The sequence below is a fragment of the Eucyclogobius newberryi genome, unplaced genomic scaffold (assembly GCF_026437365.1).
Source record: "Eucyclogobius newberryi isolate DKJ021-1_F unplaced genomic scaffold, fEucNew1.0.hap1 SCAF_17, whole genome shotgun sequence".
In the NCBI taxonomy this organism is placed as follows: domain Eukaryota; kingdom Metazoa; phylum Chordata; class Actinopteri; order Gobiiformes; family Gobiidae; genus Eucyclogobius; species Eucyclogobius newberryi.
This window is the reverse complement of record NW_027315801.1, coordinates 26,080,571-26,097,904: the sequence shown is the minus strand read 5'-3', so window position 1 is coordinate 26,097,904 and position 17,334 is coordinate 26,080,571. Positions and strand designations below refer to the sequence as shown.

Sequence of the window (17,334 nt, the reverse complement as noted above, 5' to 3'; positions counted from 1 at the left end):
GGACTGTGAAAAAAATAAATGTTTTCTTAACCTGTCCCTTTAAATTTACTTGGCATTTAGAGACATTCTTTGGCAATATCATGTTCCTTTGTCGGACGTTAATAAAGTCTTTTGGAGTGCAGTGATGCGTGAGCGCTGCCTGTCTTTAGTTGGAGGTAACCTGATTCCCAAGGCGACTGTTGCCATTGCAAAACTCTCATTCAATGCACTGCCTTGTCATAGTTTAATCTTTAACCAGCAATAGTACTGTTCCAGTTAATTGATCCAGTCTTTATTTTATTATTTACTTACTTTAACTTTAATTAGTCTAACTCCTTAACCTGGAATCTGAACTGGAGAAAGTGAAGGTTTTTTGTGGATGAAGACCATATTTTTGTTCATGACCAGGACTGATCTAAACTCCAAAATGAAACTTCGTAAGATAAAACACATTTCCATCATTGTGATTTATGAAGATGCAAAGATTTGTCGAATGTTAGTGTTTATGTTGTGATTAGTTTCGACTAACACCCCTCCACAAAACTGAATATTCACATTTTCATTACATACATTTCTTTTAGATGTTATGCATGTTGGATGAAGCTTTATTTTAAACTATGGACTTGATAATGTATGAAATATTGATTTGGGTTTTTACATAATTGTAACGACAGCAGCCATAGCTTCCACACCAGTTTGTCTTCCTTCACCCACATCTCCTGCCGGACAGTCTCCCCTGACAGGCACTTCTATGACCTTTCCCCTGATATCAGAATGTGCCGTATGGTCAAGCAAACGGGTAAGAAGTCTTTTTATTATTATTTTAGTAAATATTGTTTCTGATAAGTTCATTTACATTGTTGTTTTTTTCTTAGCCTATTCCAAGACTGGACCCTTTGCATCCACCTTTTGTCCATAAACGCACCGCGAGCTTGGAGACACCCGCAGTTCACCACCACAACCACCAGAGGGCGTTGATAATGCAGCGGAAAGAATATTACAAGTAAATTGTGGATTTAATGAAGCATTTCTAAATGGCATTTTTCTCACCTCTAACCCCACTAAACCCTAAGGACCAAATGTCATTAAATGTTATTCAAATCCTGTGACCATTGATTGACAGATTTCACCAAGTGTGGCGAAAACCCTTTTATGGAACCAGTTGTGAGAGAGAAGAATACAGGTAGAGACATTGAATTAATAATTAAAAACATTACAACATTATGGACACGTTTGCTCATCTTTCAGGAAAGACATTCGTACCCACTTAAAAAAGCAGATGGAAGATAAATGTGTTGCTCTGAAGCTGCAATTTACCAACAGAACGAAAGAAGCTGAGTTTCTGTGTGAAATGGATCGCCTAGATCTTTCCAAAGAAAAAGAGCAAAGGATTGTGCACAGAGAAGCTATGACGGCATACAGGGACGAGAATAAGCGGGTATACTTCCACTTCTGCCTACTCAGGACCACATCTTTATAAGGATAGAGATGAGGATGAGAGGGATATGACCAAAAACAGTGATTGTTATAACTGATTATTAGTGCATATTAATAACAACCACAAGACATGGATAGAATGGCAGTTTTCCAGGATGTCACAACATAACATGTGCTCTCTGTGTTATTGTGCAGCTAATGGAGCAGGGCTGGAGGGACAGAGCACTAACACGTTCCCAGGAGGCTCTGAAGGAAAGAGAGCTGCTGCGCCTCAACCCTATTAACTGGAGTGGCACTCTGAAATAGGCTCCGCATCCAGACGGAAAACATCTGAGCTCTTATTCCCAACTGTGAAATTTAGAGCAATTGTATGCGACTGAAGGCCTTACAACCGTGTCTTCTTGAGTAAAGGATGTATTTTCTACATTATTTTGTGTTTTTAAATTAAATAACTGTATAAATAACACTAATGCCACTTACAGAACACAAGTTAATGTAAAAGTAAATTATGTTTAATTGTAACGCAAACCCTTGAATAAATAACAAACAAATAAATAGATGATACTTTTGTGACAAACGGTAAATCGGCATCAAATTGCACATTGAAATATTGCTTTCAAATTAAATAAAAGGCAACAGAATATGATTTCAGTGTCGAGTTCTGAGCTGGTGTTCCTCAGTATGTTGTAGATAAGTCTTCATCATGCCAATGCATTCTGTATAACAAAACATGTATTTTCTCTTAATTCAAATGGTAACACATGCATCTAGACAACAGTCTCTTAATAAAACAATGTTCACCCAACCAGAGGGCTCAAAACTAAAAAGATTTCAGATATGGTTTGAAATGAAAAGAAATCCAGAAAAAGTTGCATTGAAGTGACAAAGAAAATAAATGTTTGGAATCACCCAAAGACAGTGAGGTACATCATCAACCACATCAGTGCATCTTCATTTTCTTATAAATACATAGGTACAGTGGCTCAACAGCCTTCAAGTTTCTCTTTTCCCAGGATTTTGTCATTAATAAATACGTTCCAAGCCCTTTTGAGTGAACCCCAAATGCATCCCTGCATGATAAAACGCATTGCAGAGACCACGCCATGCCAAGATGCTGTCTGTTTCTACATTCATCAGCAGTATTTGTTCAAGTCTTTTCAATCCAGACAGTCTATCGTCCTTTTAAGAACCCGTCCAGCATGGCGTCTCCCTTCTCGGTCAGCCAGTATCCAGCCATAGCGGCGACTCCTCCGATGAATATGGCAGTGAAAACCATGTCTCCTTTGGCGGCCAGAGTAGCCAGAGCACAGATGACCACTCCAAAGAACATCTGCTGCAGCACCTGGACCTCGTCGTCGGTCATGTCGTCAAAGAGACCCTTGTCTGGATCAGCTGAGGAATAAAGGGAATGTTTTAATCGTATGCAACATTCCCGATGATGTACAGCTCGGTGGGTAAAATATGAAAACCATTTCAGGCCAGCTGTTTGTAAAATTCCTTACGGACAAATATACTGCATCTATATTAGCTTCTCATGGCCACCACTGTAGTTGTGTAAAAAACGCAAAGTTAGACTAAGATGTAGCAAGAAAGGGATTAATAATAATACGTATGATGATCAATCTATTGGATAATCACAACATTTGAAAAGGCAATATGACAGATTCCTGATCCACTACAATACAGCAATCTCATTTTGTAAAAAATCTGATTTGTTCATTTGTTAGCAGTTCAATACTTACAACAGTTCAGTTAATATATATATTTTCAAACAAACGTTTATCTGCGGTCCAGAGTTTGCAGTGTTTCCAGAATCAGAATTAGAAAAGGTTTATTGCCATTGTCAATGAACAGAATTCACAAACATAGGAACTTGCTTTGGTGATTTGGTACAACATAAAACAAATGAACAATGATAAAACAACCTATACAAGTCAATGAAATAACACTGTGAATGAAATAACACTTACTTGTGGGCTTGTTCTCGACACAAATGCTGTCTCTTCTAATGAAGCCATCTGCACATTCACAATGAAATGATCCCTCTTCATTAATACAGGCCTCGTTTAGCCCCGGGCACGCTATTGCACGCTCACTACATTCATCTATATCTGCAAAGGCAACAGAATCCAGACAAGTCATGACTTGAATGAAGATGACATGCTTAACTGATACTGAGAGCGATACGTACCGAGACACTTGGCACCTTTCAGTCTGTAACCACGTGCACATTTTTTACAACGTGCTGGTCCACTACCCATGCAGCCAACACAAGCCTGATCACAACCTGAGAGGCAAACAAAACAAACGTACATTTTAATTAATACATAATAAACAGATTATTCTAGTTTTGGTGTTCAAATAGGAAAGTGAGTACTGCACACAAAGCAATAAACCAAGAGTAAACAAGTCATAAACACCCAACGACTGTGAACCGTTCAGTCAACAAAATGTCATGATCAAATGATTGTTATAACAACAGTGTAACAAGTGTGCGGTTACTTTTGCAAACAGAAAAATTGGGAGTCACCTGGGAAAAAACCCGGAACTTGGACCGAACCAAAAACTCATTAATACTGACCTCTGCAATCATACGATCCATCAGTATTATGACAATAGGTGTTAGTGGGGCAGCGGGCCAACTCGGTTCCACATTCGTCAACATCTAGAAAGAAAATACATTTTAGTCGGTGAAATCCTGCATTTGTCCAGGAGTGTTCCACTGTAGAAAAAGATTCAGTTGTAGTCATCTGGACAAGTTTTTTTTTGTTTTGTTTTTTAAACCGTGTCCAGATGACTACAACTTAATCTTTTTCTACAAAAAAATAAATTAAATACATTTTAGAAAAAATGGTAAAGTGTCAAAATAAGAACAACTTTTGATACTCACCTACACACTTATTGTCATGAAGAATCCATCCAGGCTTACAATCAAGACATTTATAATCCTGTGGCCCAGAGCATTTCTTACATGAGTGGAAGCACGCTATAAAAAAAAATAAAAAAAACAGATGACAACAACTGAATCTTTTTCTACAACAAAAAGAAAAGAAAAAAGTTACAAGAAACATGTTCTTTTAAATATGTAATTTAAAATGACCTACCTGCACAGGCTCCTACACTGTTATTAGAACTCTTCTCTCTAAAATAACCGTCAGCACAGCTATGACACAGATGGCCCGAGTATCCAGGGTCACACACACAGTCTCCATCCCCGAGACGGGTACCCTCCCCCTCACAGCGCCCCAGGCCTCCACAGATACCACCAGGACCAGATGGACACTCTGGGTATTGATTAGACAATATGTCACAATTACAACTTCAAAACAACACGTATTGTGTTTAAATATTTTGACTGTTGACACATGGCATAAACCTTTGCATTCAGGTCCAAAGTGGCCCGGTGGACAACAGAGTCTTAGTTGTTCTGTACAAAGCCATTCAAACAGATCTGGTGCCTCCTCTTGCCTGCAAAACACCTGTTATTACAACTACTGTACACTACTGCAGTGATAAACACAACCTTATTTGCATCTTTCTACATAAATAATACAAAATCTCAAGTTCTTTATGTACAACAATATTATTTAATTTATACAATCACCTGTGAAACCACCAAGTCTCGACCTGGTCTTCTATCTGCTCCAGCAGTTTATTACATTCAAAGTCTGCCTTCTCACAAGCAGCTTCTACAATCTCCAGCAATCTAGTCTCACTGTAACGTACAAGTCATATTGCATAATACCAACAGTAAGAAATAAAGATGACTGGCTTTTTATTTAAGTTTTTACCTGCGTGCATATTTGGCCAGTTTCTCCTCCTCCCAGGCGGTGTTCCCACCACCAAAATTCTTGTTGGCTGTTTTCTCCAAGCCCTGAGACAAAGCAAATAGTACATATCATGAAACACTAAATCAATAACAACATACAAACAGCACCTTCAGTAAAACGTACCTGAATGAAGCTCTCGGTGAGTTTTCGACAGGTTTGACAAGGAGCTGTCTGGACCATGACAGCAGAGAGCTCAGAGAGAAGCAGAAGAGCAGGCAGGAAGGACCAGTCCCACCACATCATGCTTCAATAAAAACACATGAAAACGAGCTCTACACGTCAGTATTTTTATCCATGTATTTGTATAACTGCAGACTTATACAATAACAAGTATTTGGTTTGACGCGATCATTTACTGAGGAACTGAGCCACTCGGGATGCTACCGGATGCTACTTCCTGTTAGCGCAGCATCAGCACCAAAAACATTAGCTACAAGCATCAAGCTAGCCATCGCGATGCTGATTAGTCAGTTTCTAAACACCTCAGCCGTTAACCGGCTAAATTAGGCCACATGCGTACTACAACTAGATTATAGTAATATATTCTCCCATTATTAAGATAACTTAATGCAAAGTACAATACGAATGTATGCAAAGTTACCTTATTCTAAAGCAGCGCGTCGCTTGTATTTCGACGATTGTTGTCTGCAGCACAGTGATTTTCACGTTTGTCCCATTTCCACTTTAAAACTTGAAACGTGTCATTTTAATCATACGTACAGTAAATATAAAGGCTGGCACACAAAGCTCTTGCTCCCAGGGCTTGAATGAATGAACGCTGCAGCTGCTCTGACCAATTCACTTTCAGAAGTCAGACGCCGCCCCTCCCCAGTCCCACTGGCTTTAGGGTAATCCACCAATCAGCAAACAGGATCCTTTCACTACTCCAGCCGTCCCCAAACTCTGCACCCCGCGGATCTATTAAACATAACACAAACATGTAGGCTAATGATACTCCTTTTGGATGTACTTAAATGTCAAATTGATTACAAACTCATTTATTAAAAAAACAAATTAAAACATTTATGCTTACTGTGTGGACCCCACTTTGAGAACCACTGCACTACTATAATATTAACAACATTGTCCTACGTAGATGAAATTGATTAACAGAATAACAACATACTATATCAAAATCAATTTCTGCTCAGTTGTACAGGACTTATTTAATTCACATTAAAGGGGGTGGTGATTTTTTACAATCAGCAGGTTGAAGAAAACAAAACACTAAACATCATCATCAAGTATAAAATAATAACAAGCACGTTGTAATATTGTGAAGCAAAGTGTTCATATACAAACTACGGTAAACAATGTCCAAAGATATTACCATAGGTGAATATGGTCATTTTTATTGCAAAGTATCTTGTTTTTGTTTCTTTGTGTTTTGTTTTATTTCCCCTACAGGCTGCAAATAAAGCTTATATCATTTGATTTGGAGTGACTTGTACAGCCCTTATCCTGTACGAGACATAGTCAAAAACCATTTCTGTAACAGTATTGTCAGACCCAGTCCATCTGACTGACTTTAGGGTCTGTGTCTGGACTGGAGGGGGGCGTAATGAGGTAAGGCTGAAGTGGCATTGTCTCTGCTGCATCTTCTTCTTTTTCCCCTGTCCCTACACAGCTTTGGGGCATCACAGCCAGTCTCAACACCGCTGTCCCGGCTGTAAACCCAGACAACCCTCTCGCCAATGCTCGGGACGCCATTCTGAGCCCATGTGCCCTCTTTAGTCTGGTTGAGGACGTAGCCATTTGCCTTGCCCCCGCCAGTTCTGTGAGAAACCCCAGGCTTTGAGATGGCAGGCTGTAGACATGTAGACCCCGGAACAATTCTGGAAGTGGCTGGCAAACCTCTTCTTCAGGGGGAAGAGATTCAAACTGCACCAACATGAAGCGCTCACCTGCTCGACCTTGCAAGTAGTCTGCAAGGATACAACTCAGAGACGCACTAAACACATCGACACAATTTGAGCTGGTACTGCTGTCTGAGTCTTTCTGATTTGTTGAAAACCTCTCCCAGCTTCTTGCTCCCCACGCTTCTGCTTTTCTCTTTGCAGCTTGGGTAAGGACGAGAACGACCTTTCCACCTTGCCTTTGCAGTTGGTCCAGTCGCGAATGAAGCCAGGGCACTGGACCCAAGACGCTAAGTTCAGCATGGCTCCACAAGTCCAGAGACACGCTACAGCCCAGCGCTTGGAGAGATGACCCCAAGTGGCACATCAGACCAGGTAAGGCTTGCTCATCGTCGGGCGGATACAGCAGAACCACGTGACCGCCTCCTACAGCACCTGAAATGACAGAAAAATACATCAAATCAAGCATGGTATTTTGATTATTAACACTAAAGGACATCATGAACGGTACCTTTGACGTCATCATCTTTCAACCATCTCCATGCAAAACCTATAGAAAAAAAAGATAGCATTAGAATATTTTTTATATTATTTAAAATGTAATTTTCTTCAACACTGACCTTTGATTAATCCTTGTATACGGCATGCTCCAAGAATTGACAGAAAGACCAATAACAAAGCAACAAGAAGTACGACAATCCAGCGCCACCGTGATACTGGAAGAGACGTTTGAAATACTCTCAATCAGGATGTACACAAATGTACGAGTGCAGCTCTTATACATTTACTATTTTGTTCAATTATCATATTTTATTAACCTTCAAATGGACAATAGGGATCCAAGTCAGAGTTAACTCTGTCCAGTTTTATCTAAAATGTAATTTTGGCAGTAATGATTAAAAAGGAAAATTGCAACAAACACATAGTCTATGTGCCTAGTGTTACAGATTTTTTTTTTTACCTGAAGACAGAGCTGCGGGTGTGATGACAAATTGAATTCCCCTGTTTTCTTGAAAGCAAAAATACAAAAAATATGAATAAAGCATTTTATAAATTTGATATGCTAAAAAGCCAGTAACATCATTTTACCTTTGCTTGTTCATCCAGTTTCAGTCTTGACCCTGTCACCTCCAGACACGCCCCACTGACCTGTACATCCCTCTTACACAGCCACACATCCCCCTTCAGTCTGCAGGGGGCGCTCACGTTCCAGAACAGCACAGGCCTCCCTCCTCTGGCATACTCCGTCAAAGCCAAGGACACATTTTGAAGCATCCTCTCCATGGCAGCTGAATTGTAAAAGTAACACCATATACATGAAGAGTACTGTGCAAAAGGGTTATAATAAAGAAAAGCAAGTATACATCCAAAAGTATTCAGTGCATAAAGTCATATTATGCCCTTTGTTCTTGGTTAATTGACTATCCAACTATCCTTTTGCATAGTGTATGTTGTATGTTTATCTCTATACCTGCACTACATCTGTATATTTAACTGTAAATTTTGTGTACGTAGTAAGTATATTTTTATCTTATAGTCAATTTAAATTGTTTTTCTGTAATGCATGCCTTATTTGATATATTTTGATCTATTATTATTCATTGTTGTATGTTGTACCGAATCACCAAAACAACTTCCTCGTCTGTGAGATTTGTTCACTGACGATGGCAATAAATCTTTTCTGATAATGATTCTGATATCTCAGAGTACCTTGTTGATTCTTGAATGGACAATAGTTTCGACGCAGCTTGTTGTCTTGCCACCAAACCTGTAACAAACATTTGAAACGACTTAATTATCTCCATAATAAAAATGAATGACGCTGGTTATAATCTTACTTGGAAACACAAGCATGGTGCTGCAGAGTTCAACGAGATCACAATTTCTTTTCCGACGTCACACTAAAATTATTCAATTAAAGGTAAGTGGTATAATCTTCAATGAAAATGAATGATTTGTGTTTATAGATTACTCTTAATGTACCATTGGTATCATCTCTCCCGGCGTCTCGTCCCACATCATCTGGCACATGAGCTTCTTCTGCTTCTCACTGTCGATTAGTTTAAGTCGTATGACCTCTGTTTTCTGATCAATATCAACTAGAAAATTGGGCACTATAAAACACAACACATTCATTTATTAGCATTTATTTTCATAAATGCAAAAATATCCCGTTTGTAGTGGAAAAACAGATCAAATGAACGCTAGTTTCAAAAGGTACATAACAAATGCACTCCACTCGAAATGTAATGTTATTAGAAACCGCTGCGATAATAAGCAACTGAAATTACTGATGTTATAATTTCCACTAAAACAAGTATTACTATGCATCCAAATATAAATTTGCACATATACACTAATTTATAGTATCTAATTATTAGTACTTCCCAAAAGAGTCATTGATTAACACATCTCTTACCTTCACAATCCTTAACTCTGCTACTCTCCAGGTTCAACGAACAAACTACAAGAAAAACACACGTAATAAGTCGACTGCAAAGTATTCAAATACAAGCAAAAGTGAAAGCATAAATTCTACCTTTTTCTAAAGATGGAATTGTGATATTACGTCTGTATTCTCCTAATTGTGCAGGGACACGAACCAAAACCAGAGCGCCAAAAGTTGCCTTTTCCCTCAACAGTAACTAGAAAACATGTGCACATATTGTTAATATTGATCTTGAGGCATGAATATGAGGCACTATCCCTGTGGCAGGAGGAAAGGTTATTTATTTGAGTTAGAACATACTGTAGAAAGATGGTTTATTCACCTCATGTGTGGAAGTAGCTACATTTGATCTGGAGAAAGTAAATTGTAGTGCTTTGCAAAAGTCACCAGAGCCTGGAGAACTGAAGCACACTTTGACCAGAGCTGCATAGACTTTATGGGACATAATTATGGGATATGAGAGTATGATGATCAATAATATTATAAAACAAAGTTATTTTTCTCTTACCTTCCTGTCCACTCGCTTCTCGCTGCTGTTTGCTGTCCCACAAGTCCTCCACTACCTCTGAAGACACAAACGTGCACAAAGTTACAGCAAAACAAGTCTTGAGATCACGGAAACCTGTAAATGTTGATTTATTCATGTATTTGAACACAGATAGTGCACATTAATGGACATTCCTGTGAATGTGCCAGTTCTAGCGGCGCATCTCATTTCCTGCTGCAGTCGCAGGAATTAGTGTACAGGTTTATGAATCATCAATGACTAGAAAGTTACTGGGAAAGGTGTTTGCCTTGATACTGGAGCGGTTACCTGAGAGGTGGATGATCACCTTCAGACAGGGCACACAGAGCTTTTTCCCTTCGCAGCAGAGAACAGCTCTCAGATCCACTTGTGTGATGTTGACTTGTGGCCCCTCTTGATCAGTCACCGCATCAAACAGACGCACTACAAACAGAAACAAATTAATTTACAGTTTCAAGGAAAGCTATACTTCACACTGAATCTGTTTGCTTGTTAAAACAATGGAATATCTGCAAATTTGATCAATATACATTTTTTCTCATTTTCAACATAAACCCATATTTCTGTGTTAAAAACTTAACTTAAAAATGGGAACATTTATTGCCAGTATTAAAACAATCTGTATAGGCCTAATATAATAGAAATACCAATTGTATGCATTTATTATTTTAGTCAAACAGTCATACCTCTAGTCACGTTACAGTCCTGCAACCCCTGCAGACACAAATGTGTTGGGTTTATAAAAGATTAAGCAGCACCTTCCAGAATATGCCATTAGCTAAGGTATCACCAAAGGATAGATAAGAGAGAACAAATACTAGATAAGAAAAAAGCAATACAACTATACCAATACTGTATATCTCTTAGTACATCCAAAAGTAAATTCTGTCGAGTTTCTCCTTGTCTGAGCTCAGTTTAATCCTGGATGTAAGATTGGTTTGTTATTGTCCCAGTTCAGTGAAGGTTTAGTCCAAGTATTGAGGTGTGTTTTCTATCATCACTTTTGTAGGATAAGAAACACATTTCTCACATATTGACTTTGTCAGAGCGACTGACAGACTTGGAAACTGAGCACTGGAGTAAGATGTCACTGTAGTAAATAAGTAATGAACATTAAATTCAGATGGGCGGGTCTATGTCTTTGGTTTAGACTTACACTGTTTCGCCGCAGAGCAACGTTACACGACACAACATTGGTAGCTTGTTTTATGAACAATTTTATTTTCTGCATACGGTTGCTAATAAATCATATTCTAAAAAGAAAAAAAATGGACATCTTTTCAGTAGTCGATTACAAACCGTGTTTCCACGCATTCTTTCAGGCAAAGCCTCGCTTGTTTGTAGTCTGAGCATAATCTTACCTGGCTGCAGGTGAGTTCAGGTGTGTTCATGTCTATCATATCCAGCATATCCAGCGCCTCAGTGCATGGACTCCTCCGGCACAGCAGCAGCAATGACATCAAAACCAGTTTTGCTGGAACCTTGATAGTTTCGCGCGCCATATCTGCACGTGCCGCTTTGAACCTGGAGCTTAATGGGCCTGAATCCATGTACCCTGAGCTTTAGGCTCCGCTGCCCAAACGTCCCCAAAGCCAATAATATCCATAATAAAGTGGCATGACACCTGCGTGTTGATCCACTTCACAGTCTGTTGCCTCTGACATACTGAGATGACAGGCGGGCGTGAGTGCCACGCCCACAACGCAACAGTCACGCTCATGTTTCCAGATGTAACTCCAATAGTGACGGCACCGGTTTTACAACCGCGGCTGGGCCAAAAAAAAGGAGCTTCTCAGCCAGGATTGGTGGTTATGGCCCAGTCACCCTGTCTCTGGTTTCCCTCTTTTCAAACAATGTCAGCCCACGTCTCACGTCTCACGTCTGTGCTGGACCCTGAGTCTCACCCCCTGCAGGACACTGTCCTCTGTGGAGAGAGGCTTCAGTGACAGACTGATCCACCCTCGAGTGAAGGAGATTTCTTTCCTTCTGCTGTTGTCAGACTCTATAACAATCACTGTTAGCCCTGAACATATGTCATTCACTTTTTAACTGTTTTTTCAAGTTATCTGTTTTTCTATTATTTTACTTCTGTGCTTAATCTGTTTCTTTTCCTAATCTGTGTTGCAACACTGGAATTTCCCCCATTGTGGGACAAATAAAGGTTATCTTATCTAATCTTATCATATTATTATTATTATTATATTATTATTATTATTATTATTATTAATAATAATAATAATAATTATAATAATACTATGATTAGACTCAACCCGTTGTTTGAATCCAAGTTTGCATTTCGGCACAAAAATGGACATAAATTGACATAATTTCCATAAAACTGAATGTGTCCTACAGTGTCCTATAACGTGTGTAGCATGTTTTGTTTTTGTATAGCATCGGGTGTTTTTCACAAGTCTGCAAAGTTACCTTAAATCCTGTACCTTCTGTAGCGATGTAATATTAATCCCTTTGACTTGTGTCAATATTTACCTCCATCTATGTACGTGTGCATTCAAAGCATCATTTAAAATCAAACTAGCACTCATTCAACAGTGCACTGCACACACTGGAGGTGAGGAGTGTGAATTACCTTCCCCAAGTACAACAACATGCCATAATCTAATGGAAGCAGAGCTCCAACTGCCAACCTTCAAGTCAGTGGGCCACAAGAAAAACCTGTGCTACTGCCACCTCAATAATCTCATAATTATCACAACATAACTTCGCCTTAATATGAAAATATAAAAAACTTGGCCTAAATATATTTAAAAAAAAAAAAAAAAAAAGCATTATAATTAACCTAGATCACAAGCTAAATTGTTAAATCAACACGTTACTTGAAAGTAGAACTCACTTTATATGAATGGATAAATAACTAAATACTTAAATAGATAGACAGATAGATAGATAGATAAAGGACCCAGATTCACACTGCTCCAACTTACTTGGGGGATGTTTTGCATAAAATGTTCAGTTAAACTGAAGCAGGGTAATAACATTCCCAGAGTTACAACCTTCTCAAGCTGTGTATTGTGAAGACCCTTTACACTGTTGTTTGAAATGAACTATAAAATACCACATTCTGCTTTTTGAGGTCAAATTTACTTTTTATTTTTTTTTTAAAGAGAATACGGTATACTAATTAATACATTTTTGGCAAGAGAAACAAAAACAAGAGAGTAACAACATTTCCATGTTTTTTTATCATAGCTTTAGATTTCAGACTTTTGCAAATACTATGTAAATTGCAGGTTGGAGTACAGTTTACTTTTTGTCAAACACACATTAAAATGTCGGGGATTTGCAACTGGATTTTCATAAAGCAGGCTCTGTTTACAAAGACAACCCCCTGTGTTTTAATGAAAGAAAATGCGTATTCCTCGTTTATTTATGCAAATCCCTGAACAAGTTGTGTTATCTGATTCACTGGTTCTTAGATCTTTACAATGTTGGAGATGAAAGCTTCTGTTCACAGCCCACTTTCTGTTCTTGGACTTAACTGTAACTCTTATTTTTCTAATTGAAGAGGAAATAATAGTAAAATGTTAACCTTTGGCAGTCCTGGTTTCAGCATTTTCTTCCGCTTTGCAAATTCAAGTACGCTCCTGTAATTGTATTGCTGTCGTTTTAAATTCATCAGCATGTGGCCTTGAAGAAAGTCAACTATTTCAAATACACAAAGTTGAAAAACATAAATCACTTTTGCGATTTAGTGATTTAAATCAACTCAGAATGATACGGTTGAACAGATAATACTTTAAGAGGACAATACAGGGCTAAAATAGTCTTATCTTGAATAAAACTGGACAAAACTAACCTGGACTAAGCAGTGAAACGCATAGTTCCTGACCTGTATACCTGTATAATGGATGTATTTGCAAGGTTTTTATTTTCTTGTTGGATCAGCTGTGAAATGAGCGCATGTTATGGATTGCTGGAGATGTGAATCATTTTGGATGTGACAGATAGTTTACTGCGGCGTTGCTCGTAATCTCCTTACCAACTGTTTTGCCAACCAAAAGCATAAGATTTTAGACATCAACCTGGTCCAACAATGGACCTTGGAGTTTTGTGACCGTCTCATCTTCACCCCCAGCTCCTGCAGTAGTCCACTGAACTGATGGGGTAAGCAATAATGTGGAACTCCTTTGAAGACTTTGGGGATGTCCTTGCTGCTATTGTGCCCGTGTAAAGAGACAAATGTCACTTTCTGGGGTTTGTTCTCCTGCAGCGCTCCCACCAGGCAGGTAAGTGCAGCTTTAAACACAGGCGCAATCACTGAGCAGTCGGAAACATTAGTTCTTTCAGGTATATGTTTGTCTTCTCTTCTGAGTTTATATTTTTCAGTTAGAGTTGTAGAATATTCTATTTTATGAGGTCCATGTGAGATCAGGTCCTTTTGGTTTGAACTTTCCTTATCACTCCACCAGTTTTTATAAGTAATCTTAGCGTCCAGACTCCACATAATGAGTACGATTCCTTGTGCTTTGATAACAGAGTCCCATTGACCGTGAAGCCAAGGCAAAGGTCCCACATCAGCCACACGCATCCCATACGGTGACTGGACACTTTGGCCCCACAACGCTAGATGAACAGTTGCCCCCAGGTCCCCTTGTAAGACGGAGGCCAACGCACAAACTGTAGAGACGTGGACATCGTCTTCGGATGAGCACACAAGCAGAATGGGTCTTTGAATGTAAAGCCAACCTAAAGCAAAATGGAAATATACAATTGTTAAACAGTGTGATTATTTTGATGTAATGTGTCTCTTTTTTAATCTTTTGGATGCTCCCATTTTACTTAAGATAAGATAAGATATTCCTTTATTGTCCCACATGGGGAAATTTCATTGGTGCAACGCAGGTAGATACAGAGGTAGATACAGAAAAACAGATCACTCATAGGAAGTCTGAAAAACACTTTCAGTAGACGATCTCCTATAAATAAATAAAAACTTTGATAACTAAGTAAAATGGGAGTGAATGACAGATACACAAACAAGGCACAAGTCCGTGTTTTGACAAGGATTCATCATAGACACACCCCATGTAATAAATATGTTGTGTTTTTTTAGCCCCAAGTCTTTATTTGACGTGACAGTTGTAGCATGAAATGAAGAGTGACGCTGAGGGAGTGGCAAACACACAGGTGCAACGCCCTTCACCACTGCACCACTGGGAAAGCACCAAAATGCATACAGCCCCTGCATTTCAACTCTTTCCACTTTTGCCATGTTTTGACAGGCTTTGTCTGTGGCTTCCCTCAATGCTGAATCCCTGGTGTGTGATTCCTCACTAGTGATTGTGGGACTCTTCTCAAGCCCATGATCTGATTGGCCTGAACATGATATTAATGTTTACTTATTGGATTGGGTGGAGTTAAAACAGTAGTTTAATTGCGCCACACAAATTCCAAATAAGATTGCCTGACCAGCCAAGACCGCACGCTTTGAAAATAATTTACAAAGACGTTTTGGTCTGGAATCCAATCCAGTCGCTCCAATTTCCAAAGTGATGTGAGTGATTGACAGGCGGCTTCACCAATAAGACAAACGCATTGTTCGTGTCTAAACAAATATGGTGGATTACGGGAAACAAATTAAAATAACACGTTGCCAACTTCTGCTGAGTCAATGAAAGTAAATTAAGTTACATATTTTGTTCCGAATGTTCCGAAAATATTTGAGAGATGTCTTCTGCATTTGAGAGAAACGTGACATTAGCGGCGGTGGTTGAACCGGTTAATACTTGAAGAGTTTTTTGACGCCCCCCAATGGTCCGATTCCAGACCCTTTTGCATTGCACCCTTTTCGTCTCACAATTTCGGTTGAATGGGATGTGCCCTAGGGCCCCTAGGGCCCATGGACCATGTGGATTGAGTAAACAAACATGCGCGACAGGTGACATTATTTGGAGAGCTCATAACTTCTACTGATAAACATACCAAAGGACGTTCAGGGATGTTTACTAGAGGTGAGCAGGGTCTATCAAGTGCTACTATCGTTTTATCCATCCATCCATTTTCTACCGCTTGTTCCCTTTCGGGGAACAAGCGTAAAATTTTATGTTAAGCCAGACATTTTTTTTAAGTCTTTTGAGGGGGGGAGGGGATCCAGAGAGATACGAAAAATATTAAGTCTTTTCAGCTTCAACCCATTTTGAGATGATCCCTAAGCTTGCTCCAACGTATCAGAAATGAACTGATCATAAACTTGCCTGCAGTACCCTTTTTGGTCAAACGGTGGAAGCAGATCCCCAGTACGATCGTGATGAGCGCACAGACTAAAGCAGCCGCAGCATAAACGCCATATCTGCGCCGCGTATCTGACACAAGGAGAGAAACAAATGAGGCTGCATTTCTGTGAGAACAGGGAAGCATTTAAATTATTATTATTACAGGTAAACTCACAGTCAGGGCACAGAATTCTTTTCCCATAAAGAGCTGGCTCTGACTGCCACACCTGTAAGTGGATAAAGCACTATTTGTCTATCTGCTTTAAATGCAAAAAGAACACAGATTATGTTATCAATTTGACAGGAATTGATAACATAAAGGTTTGCTGGTTCCTTTTGAAAATTTCTGTACATAAAAATATGAAAAAGTAAGAAATGAATACTACTCAACGTTACCTGAACACAGGGCCTCTCCCCAACTGACAATACTGATAGTTGAAAAGTTGTTAGTTTCTCTTTCTGTAAAATAGACATTATTCATAGCATAAATTATAACTATGTAGTGAAATAAAATGGAAATCCTTACTGTATTCAGTGATTGAATCTCTCCTATCGACGCACACGCATTCAGGTTCAGTTTACACAGCTGAACAGAGAATTTTGCAGGAACAGTGGAGTTGATATGAACAAATATGCTCTGTCTCCTTGTCTCAATATTAACCATCCATGAGGACATGTCTGACAAGTATATATAGACCAGTACGTGAATTAAATTAAAATACAATGCAATACAACATTGGTTCACTTACCAGCTGTAAAATGGCACGTAATATTGTGGCTCCCTTGCAACGACCGCTGCAAATACATAATGATTAGTGACGACGATGTATTGCACATTTCCCCCCCAAAAAATCTAAAATGTCTTACCTGCACACACATTTGAGGGTGTTTGTCAATTGCTGAAATGTTATATTCCACACTTTTTTTGTTACGCTCTTCCACAAGTGAGAGATCAAACACCACAGTGCAGTAGCCATCATGTTTCCAGCAGAGGACAGTACATATATTTGTCTCAGCGACAGTA

At 39.0% G+C, this 17,334-nt stretch overlaps 4 protein-coding genes across 4 annotated transcripts in view; 1 reads left to right on the top strand and 3 right to left on the bottom strand.

Annotated features, from left to right (window-relative positions):
- The first annotated feature begins 87 nt into the window (after positions 1–87).
- Positions 88–1,889, top strand: LOC140363224 (uncharacterized). Its single transcript, XM_072449662.1, has 6 exons — positions 88–416; positions 654–778; positions 855–982; positions 1,103–1,162; positions 1,228–1,417; positions 1,612–1,889. Exons 1-6 carry the CDS (start codon positions 359–361, stop codon positions 1,720–1,722), a joined length of 672 nt encoding a protein of 223 aa, XP_072305763.1. The 5' UTR covers positions 88–358; the 3' UTR covers positions 1,723–1,889.
- A 17-nt stretch (positions 1,890–1,906) lies between these two features.
- On the bottom strand, positions 1,907–6,058 carry creld1b (cysteine-rich with EGF-like domains 1b). The gene is made up of 11 exons (XM_072449660.1): positions 5,848–6,058; positions 5,370–5,490; positions 5,208–5,290; positions 5,021–5,131; positions 4,793–4,884; positions 4,521–4,700; positions 4,307–4,402; positions 3,998–4,081; positions 3,608–3,703; positions 3,387–3,527; positions 1,907–2,808 (listed from the first exon to the last, which is right to left on the bottom strand). The coding sequence occupies exons 2-11, from the start codon at positions 5,487–5,489 to the stop codon at positions 2,588–2,590; spliced, it is 1,224 nt and encodes a 407-aa protein (XP_072305761.1). The 5' UTR covers position 5,490; positions 5,848–6,058; the 3' UTR covers positions 1,907–2,587.
- A 392-nt stretch (positions 6,059–6,450) lies between these two features.
- LOC140363600 (interleukin-17 receptor C) lies at positions 6,451–11,579 on the bottom strand. Its single transcript, XM_072450234.1, has 14 exons — positions 11,439–11,579; positions 10,764–10,791; positions 10,366–10,500; positions 10,060–10,116; positions 9,522–9,566; positions 9,086–9,216; positions 8,941–9,003; positions 8,813–8,870; positions 8,192–8,391; positions 8,064–8,111; positions 7,921–7,972; positions 7,723–7,818; positions 7,614–7,652; positions 6,451–7,537 (listed from the first exon to the last, which is right to left on the bottom strand). Exons 1-14 carry the CDS (start codon positions 11,577–11,579, stop codon positions 6,750–6,752), a joined length of 1,881 nt encoding a protein of 626 aa, XP_072306335.1. The 3' UTR covers positions 6,451–6,749.
- A 1,662-nt stretch (positions 11,580–13,241) lies between these two features.
- Positions 13,242–17,334, bottom strand: part of LOC140363599 (interleukin-17 receptor E) — a 5,729-nt gene continuing 1,636 nt past the window's right edge. The window contains exons 4-10 of the mRNA XM_072450233.1: positions 17,178–17,334; positions 17,060–17,105; positions 16,837–16,988; positions 16,707–16,769; positions 16,486–16,537; positions 16,302–16,400; positions 13,242–14,784 (exon numbers count right to left, since the gene is read on the bottom strand). The exon at positions 17,178–17,334 is cut by the window's right edge and continues 70 nt beyond it. Coding sequence (XP_072306334.1) covers positions 14,048–14,784; positions 16,302–16,400; positions 16,486–16,537; positions 16,707–16,769; positions 16,837–16,988; positions 17,060–17,105; positions 17,178–17,334 — 1,306 coding nt within the window. The 3' untranslated portion in view covers positions 13,242–14,047. The remainder of the gene's footprint in view (positions 14,785–16,301; positions 16,401–16,485; positions 16,538–16,706; positions 16,770–16,836; positions 16,989–17,059; positions 17,106–17,177) is intronic.

Coding starts and splice junctions, on each gene's coding strand:
- LOC140363224 (XM_072449662.1), top strand. CDS start 359: ATGAAGACCATATTTTTGTTCATGACCAGGACTGATCTAAACTCCAAA. Junction 417..653: donor AAACTCCAAAATGAAACTTC/GTAAGATAAAAC, acceptor TTGTAACGACAG/CAGCCATAGCTTCCACACCA. Junction 1,163..1,227: donor TGTGAGAGAGAAGAATACAG/GTAGAGACATTG, acceptor CTCATCTTTCAG/GAAAGACATTCGTACCCACT.
- creld1b (XM_072449660.1), bottom strand. CDS start 5,489: ATGATGTGGTGGGACTGGTCCTTCCTGCCTGCTCTTCTGCTTCTCTCT. Junction 5,291..5,369: donor TCACCGAGAGCTTCATTCAG/GTACGTTTTACT, acceptor GCTTTGTCTCAG/GGCTTGGAGAAAACAGCCAA. Junction 3,528..3,607: donor GAAAGGTGCCAAGTGTCTCG/GTACGTATCGCT, acceptor TTGCCTTTGCAG/ATATAGATGAATGTAGTGAG.
- LOC140363600 (XM_072450234.1), bottom strand. CDS start 11,579: ATGGCGCGCGAAACTATCAAGGTTCCAGCAAAACTGGTTTTGATGTCA. Junction 10,501..10,763: donor GGACTGTAACGTGACTAGAG/GTATGACTGTTT, acceptor TTCTGTTTGTAG/TGCGTCTGTTTGATGCGGTG. Junction 10,117..10,365: donor GGTGATCATCCACCTCTCAG/GTAACCGCTCCA, acceptor TTGTGTCTTCAG/AGGTAGTGGAGGACTTGTGG.